The sequence below is a fragment of the Ammodytes marinus genome (assembly GCF_949987685.1).
Source record: "Ammodytes marinus genome assembly, chromosome: 7".
Lineage (NCBI taxonomy): Eukaryota > Metazoa > Chordata > Actinopteri > Uranoscopiformes > Ammodytidae > Ammodytes > Ammodytes marinus.
In genome coordinates, this window is record NC_137211.1 from 371,587 (window position 1) to 379,086 (window position 7,500).

A 7,500-nucleotide genomic window follows, 5' to 3' on the forward strand; every position below is an offset into this window, starting at 1 on the left:
GATCCACTACCTGTCTGTACTGTGTGATATCTCCTCATGATCCACTACCTGTCTGTACTGTGAGTGGGCTGGAAAACAATGAAGTGTTTATTCACAGCCTAGGCTCTGTAAACAGGCAGCTGATTGTCTAACCTGTATGTAATGTAATGTGTTTCTCTCTCTCTCTCTCTCTCTCTCTCTCTCTCTCTCTCTCTCTCTCTCTCTCTGTCTCTCTTTGTGTGTGCGTGTCTGTCTGTCTGTCTGTCTCTCTCTCTCTCTCCCTGTCTGTCTGTCTGTCTGTCTGTCTGTCTGTCTGTCTGTCTGTCTGTCCCGTCCAGACCTTTGGTAAAGTAGCGATGCAGCCTCACACTCAGATCAACAGAAACAACAACTTCCAGACGTTTCCTCAGGCTGTGCTCCTGCTATTCAGGTCAGAAACACTTTCTATTATATTATATTATATTATATTATATTATATTATATTACATTACATTACATTTTTTTTTTATTATATTATATTATATTATATTATATTATATTATATTATATTATATTATATTATATTATATTATATTATATTATATTATATTATATTATATTACATTTTATTTAGCTGACGTTTTTTTCCAAAGTGACTTCCAGTAACAGCATTCAGCCATGAAGGTACAGACTCAGAACAACAGGAATCACGTCAGTACTACAGCTTCAAACCAGGGGTGTCCAAACTTTTTTCACTGAGGACCACATACAGAAAAATCTGCGAAGGGCCGGGCCACTTTGCAAAAATAACACATTTATCAGGACATGTAGCTGCTCTGATGTTTAGTTTCATAGTGTCTTCGTAAATTGTAATCCTTCTTCACGGCAACACTTTCCTTGCAAATTAAACAGACACATATCCCCTCAGAGCCGGCCCAAGCCTCCATGGGGCCCTAAGCAGAATTTGATTAGGGGGCCCCTCTCCAATGTTAGCGCTGCCCAAATCATTGACTATTGTTAAATGCCATTCAGACACCCAGTGTTTTCTGCTATTGCCACCAAAGTCCAGCTGGGTGAAAATAGTAGCCATCTGAGTTCCCGACCCTCCAAGGGGGGTCCGGGGGTATGCCCCCCCCCCCCCCCCGGGAGATTTTTTTAACTTTTTAAAGTGAAATGCAGGAATCTGGTGCACTTTGAGAGGAAGATTAAGACCCTGTTTCCACCTGGCATTAATATGTGGTTCTGAGGAATCCGATCGTTATACGTAAATGTAATATGCTTGTTCACACCTGGCCTTAACAATGCGTCTTCTATGCGCGTTTGCGATCCGGATTCGAATTCCCCGCGCAGTATGGAAATCAGCTCGTACATCATTTCCGCTTATACTGTTGTTTTTAAACGGCGGGGGCAGCAGTGCCCCGCCCTTGCCTAGTCTGCCGGAAATAAAAGAAGAAGAAGAAGTGTTGACCATCCACGACCATAGACATTATAAATTCCTTTATAATGTCTATGGTCACCTCGGCAAGAGTCTTGTGTTTTGGCGAAAATGTGAGCACAGCACTGTTTATTGTGTGGTGTTTTCCTCGTCAATAAATTAATCACTTGGTTACACTGTGTCCCACTGCGTAGCTGCCGCAGCCAGCACTGTTCGCTCACTGTCTCTATTATGAGTTGCACCGAGCCGTCTCTGTGTGTTTACGCCATAGATAGTAGTAAATACACGCTTACAACAACACGGGGGGAATAAATAAAAAAGCGGCTGGTTTGACCGAGCAAAAAAGAGACCGCTGGCTTGACCACAGTTGGTCGAAAGAATCATTTCCGCCTTGTGTAGTCACTTCGGCTAGAGTGAAGAGAGTCAGTGTGTTTTGGCGAAAATGTGAGCGCGGCACTGTTTATTGTGTGGTGTTTTTCCTCGTCATTAAATGAATCAGTTGGTTACACTGTGTCCCACTGCTACGATGTCACATAGCTGCCGCAGCCAGCGCTGTTCGCTCACTGTCTCTATCAGTTGCACCGAGCCGTCTCTGTGCTCACAACACAGGGGGGAATAAATAAAGAAGCGGCTGGTTTGACCATGCAAAAACAAGAGACCGCTGGCTTGACCACAGTTGTTCCACACATTGACATTATAAAGGATCCTTCTATGTGTTTACCTGCAACGGTGCGCTTTTATGACGTGAATTGTCGCGTGAATGAGTACCCGTTTCCGCCCAGTCACTCGCCGCAGTTGAGTGGGCGGGGCCTAATGTGTATGAGATACACATACGCGTTTCCACTGTTAATGGGTATGTGGATAAGTGGTCTCAAACCACCTCCGAATGTGGATAATTTCAATGCGCATTCAATGCGCATTGAGCGTGTTTCCACCTGTAGTTAGCGCGATCGGATCCTAAAAACCACATATTAATGCCAGGTGGAAACAGGGTCTAAGAGGCTCAATCTGAAGACCATTCTCTGGGATGGGCTTGGTGCTCTTTTTCTTTTATGGGACATATTTCTCTGTAATATAATGAGTGCATTTAAATTATTTAAAAAGTAAAAGGGCCATATTACGTTATATTTTTTAAAATGTGCCACGGGCCAATCAATCAGTTTTGACACCCCTAAGAGAACGCGGGCCATAGTTTGGACCCCTGCTTTAAATAAACTAAACTACAAAGTGACACATGCAAAGTGAGCTACATGGAGGTGTAAAAAGCGCAAGTTTTTATATATATTTATTTTTTTCTCTGTCTGTCTGTCTGCCTGCCTGCCTCTCTCTCTCTCTCTCTCTCCCTCCCTCCCTCCCTCTCTGTCTGCCTGTCTGTCTGTCTGTGTGTCTATCTGTCTGCCTGTCTCTCTCCCTCCCTCCAGGTGTGCTACAGGGGAGGCTTGGCAGGAGATCATGTTGGCCTCCCTTCCAGGTAAACGCACACACACACAGACACACACACACACACACACACACACGCACACACACACACAGACACTGATACACACACACACACACGCACGCACACACACACACACACTCTAACTCTCTGCCCGTCCCTGCCAGGTAAACACAGACACACACACACACACACACACACACACACACACACACACACACACACACACAGACACACACAGACACACACACACACACAGACACACACACACACACACACACACACTCTAACTGTCTGCCCGTCCCTCCCAGGTAGACGCTGTGATCCCGAGTCGGACTACGAGCCAGGTGAAGAGTTCACGTGTGGGTCAAGCTTCGCCATCGTTTACTTCATCAGCTTCTTCATGCTGTGTGCTTTCCTGGTAACACACACACACACACACACACACACACACACACTAATACAGAGACACACACACACACACACACACACACACTAATACAGAGACACACACACACACACACACACACACACACACACACACTAATACAGAGACACACATACACACACACACTAATACAGAGACACACACACACACACACACACACACACACACTGATAAACACACACACACACACACACACACACACACACACTAATACAGAGACACACACACACACTAATACAGAGACACACACACACACACACACACAGACAGACAGACAGACACACACACACACACACACACTGATAAACACAGGCAAACTGATACACACTCACTCTCACACACACACACACACACACACACTGATAAACACAGACACACACTCTCACACACACACACACACACACACACACACACACACACACACACACACACACACTCACTCACACAGACACACACACACACTCACTCACACAGACACACACACACACACCCTCTCTCTCTCTAACTGTTTGCTCGTCCTTCAGATCATTAATTTATTCGTGGCCGTCATCATGGACAACTTCGACTATCTGACGCGTGATTGGTCGATCCTCGGTCCACATCACCTCGACGAGTTCAAGAGGATCTGGTCCGAATACGACCCCGAGGCCAAGTACGTGTGTGTGTGTGTGTGTGTGTGTGTGTGTGTGTGTGTGTGTGTGTGTGTGTGTGTGTGTGTGTGTGTGTGTGTGTGTGTGTGTGTGTGTGTGTGTGTGTGTGACCCATAACTTTTCCATATAAATGAATCTGTCTGTTACATTCAAGCCATCAGCCAAACGAGTTCACACAAAGTTAATTAAGCCTATTATCAGCTCCACAAAACTCTCTCTGTATTTCTCAGTATGGCAGCGTTTACAAACTGGTGTCCCCCCCCCCCATACCCCCCTCCCCCTGACACTGGTGCAGGAGCTCAGAAAAATCCCAAGAAGAGCCCAAGAAATGTTTCAGTTGTTGATTCTACTGCTAAGAAAAAAAAACCTGGACGTACAGCAGAAGGTATAAAATCCATGTGCCATCACTGAAGGCTTTACCTCATGTAGATGCACCGACAGTGTTGTTGTAATTACTCAGAATTCCTCATGGGGGAGAGAAGTTACGCACTGTAACTTTAAAGGTGCAGTGTGTAATATGACATCATCAAGAAAGTTCTACAAAGTTCTAGAATGCAACGCTCCCTGGGTAACCCCAACCCTTTAGAATAATAACAGAAGCTACAGTGGCCTTCAAGGACAAGAACAATTCTAAATTTTAAACAATGCACCTGATGACATTCCAACTATGACACTTTGAAGATGGCGGCACTAGGCCTTGGTCCAAAATATGCAGAAATATGGACATATATGAGACCCTTTCTAATGGAAAAAATTATAATTCAAAACATTTTTTTCAGCTATTATGCACTAAATTAAATGTACTTATGGATATTATCTTACTTACTTACTTTCTACTAAATCTGCTAGGAAATAAAACCCAAAATTCTACACAATGTAGCTTTAAAAGGAGTATTTTATAATGTGGATGTCCTTCTGTCTCTAAACTAAACGTATCTTCTGTTTTCTCCGTCAGAGGAAGAATTAAACATCTAGACGTGGTCGCGCTGCTCCGGAGGATTCAGCCGCCGCTGGGCTTTGGGAAACTGTGTCCGCACAGAGTCGCCTGCAAGGTAAAAACAATCACTCTCTCTGTCTGTCTGTTTGTCTGTCTGTCTGTCTGTCTGTCTGTCTGTCTGTCTGTCTGTCTGTCTGTCTGTCTGTCTGTCTGTCTCACCCCTGATCCCCATTCCATTGCTAGCGTCTGGTGGCTATGAACCTTCCAATATTTTGTAGTTCTAAATATTAATATGTAGTTTTCTATCCTTACTTCCTGTTAGTGTCTGGTGGCTGTATATGAACATGGTTGCGTTCCGAATCGCATACTCTTTCTTTTTTCTATTCTACATACTACATCCGACGATAAAAATAATCTAGTTAGGATGCAGTAGGCATACTATTGGGACATACTTTACTCTCTTATTTCAACATAACATGGCTCCTTGATCTTGCCTCTTGCTTTTATATCCGTTGCATCTCCGTTTGTTTTCATATGGAGGCTTCGTCGATGTGACGTCACTTCACGTGCGCACTGGATTGTGGGTCAGAATCGTCCAAATAGGATGCAGTTTTCAACACTAACAATCTTGGCCGGATGAAGTAGGACATCCGGGTACTTCTAACCATCCTAAATCTGGCCACAAGAATCAGGACATCCTAAATCTTTTTTCTACCATACTATATAGTAGAAAGTATGAGATTCGGAACGCAACCCATGTTTTCTATCCTTACTTCCTGTTCCTGTCTGGTGGCTATATATGAACATGAACCTTCTTCAATAATTCCTTTTTGTAGTCTAAATAATGATTTGTAGTTTTTATGCTGAATATGTAGTTTTCTGTGCTTACTTCCTGTTAGCGACTGGTTGCTATGAACATGCCTCTGAATGCTGATGGGATGGTCACCTTCAATGCGACGCTGTTCGCTCTGGTTCGAACCGCGCTCAAGATCAAGACTGAAGGTACTGCTGTGTGTGTGTGTGTGTGTGTGTGTGTGTGTGTGTGTGTGTGTGTGTGTGTGTGTGTGTTACAAACTTACACAAAAACTAACCATTGCCATAAACAGCTTAAACAAAGAATGAACAATGGACAAATTCACGATGCGAAATGACGGCGCTGGTGTGGAAGTTTGTATTGACTCTGCATACGTTCGTTAATTAACGGATTAATCGCACAAATAAAATGCGCCCGGTGTGCAAAGGCCTTAATTCTTCTTCTTATTATCATTATTATTATTATTATTATTATTACTATTATCATTATTATCATTATTATTATTATTATTATTATTATTATTATTATTATTATTATTATTATTATTATTATTATTATTATTATTACTATTGTTATTGTTATTGTTGTTGTTGTTTTTTATTATTTAAGTCTTACCCTTTCTTTATTGCACTGTTGGAGGAGCCCAAAACCAAAGCATGTCATTTCCAGCGACTGCTCTGTGATTGTTAATGTGCAATAAAACCATCTTGAATCATGAATCATCTTGAATCTTGAATCTTGCCTAAATATCCCCGTTGCTAGGTAAAGTAAGATTTTTAAAACCTTAATATCCCCGTTGCTAGGAAACCCCGACGTGGAGAACGAGGAGCTCCGAGTGATCATCAAGAAGATCTGGAAGAGAATGAAACCCAAGCTCCTGGACGAGGTCATTCCTCCTCACGATGGTATGAAGCACTAAACATCTCATATCTCCACTTCTAAGGCACGCACAGCAACCAAACTTTCCATAATCATTCTCAGCACTGTTCTGAAGGTTATTACTGAAGGGTTTGTTCATATGTTGTTCACTGTCTGATTTATGAGACATTTTCTACTTAAAAATATGATGAAAAATACCAAAAAGCTCATCTTCTAAAGCTCCTACATCAACTAAACTTTCCATAATCATTCTCAGCACTATTCTGAAGGTTATTACAGAAGGATTTGTTCATATGTTGTTCATTGTCTGATTTATGAGACATTTTCGTCATAAAAACATGATGAAAATACCAAAAATCTCAACTTCTAAAGCTCCTACATCAACTAAACTTTCCATGATCATTCTCAGCACTATTCTGAAGGTTATTGCAGAAGGATGTGTTCATATGTTGTTCATTGTCTGATTTATGAGACATTTTCTTCTTAAAAACATGTTGAAAATGCCAACAATCTCAACTTCTAAAGCAATTACATCAACTAAACTTTCCATAATCATTCTCAGCACTATTCTGAAGGTTATTGCAGAAGGATTTGTTCATATGTTGTTCATTGTCTGATTTATGAGACATTTTCTTCTTAAAAATATGATGAAAAATACCAAAAAGCTCATCTTCTAAAGCTCCTACATCAACTAAACTTTCCATAATCATTCTCAGCACTATTCTGAAGGTTATTACAGAAGGATTTGTTCATATGTTGTTCATTGTCTGATTTATGAGACATTTTCGTCATAAAAACATGATGAAAATACCAAAAATCTCAACTTCTAAAGCTCCTACATCAACTAAACTTTCCATGATCATTCTCAGCACTATTCTGAAGGTTATTGCAGAAGGATGTGTTCATATGTTGTTCATTGTCTGATTTATGAGACATTTTCT

General features: G+C 41.7%; 1 protein-coding gene across 1 annotated transcript in view; it reads left to right on the forward strand.

The window, feature by feature from the left end:
- The window catches only part of cacna1fb (calcium channel, voltage-dependent, L type, alpha 1F subunit), a gene marked incomplete at both ends in the record, with an annotated part of 108,934 nt that overhangs the window by 56,468 nt on the left and 44,966 nt on the right, over positions 1-7,500 (forward strand). Inside the window, 7 exons of the mRNA XM_080031624.1 lie at positions 318-409; positions 2,815-2,864; positions 3,143-3,252; positions 3,804-3,931; positions 4,885-4,981; positions 5,766-5,868; positions 6,484-6,585. Of these exons, the coding sequence (XP_079887750.1) occupies positions 318-409; positions 2,815-2,864; positions 3,143-3,252; positions 3,804-3,931; positions 4,885-4,981; positions 5,766-5,868; positions 6,484-6,585 (682 nt within the window). The remainder of the gene's footprint in view (positions 1-317; positions 410-2,814; positions 2,865-3,142; positions 3,253-3,803; positions 3,932-4,884; positions 4,982-5,765; positions 5,869-6,483; positions 6,586-7,500) is intronic.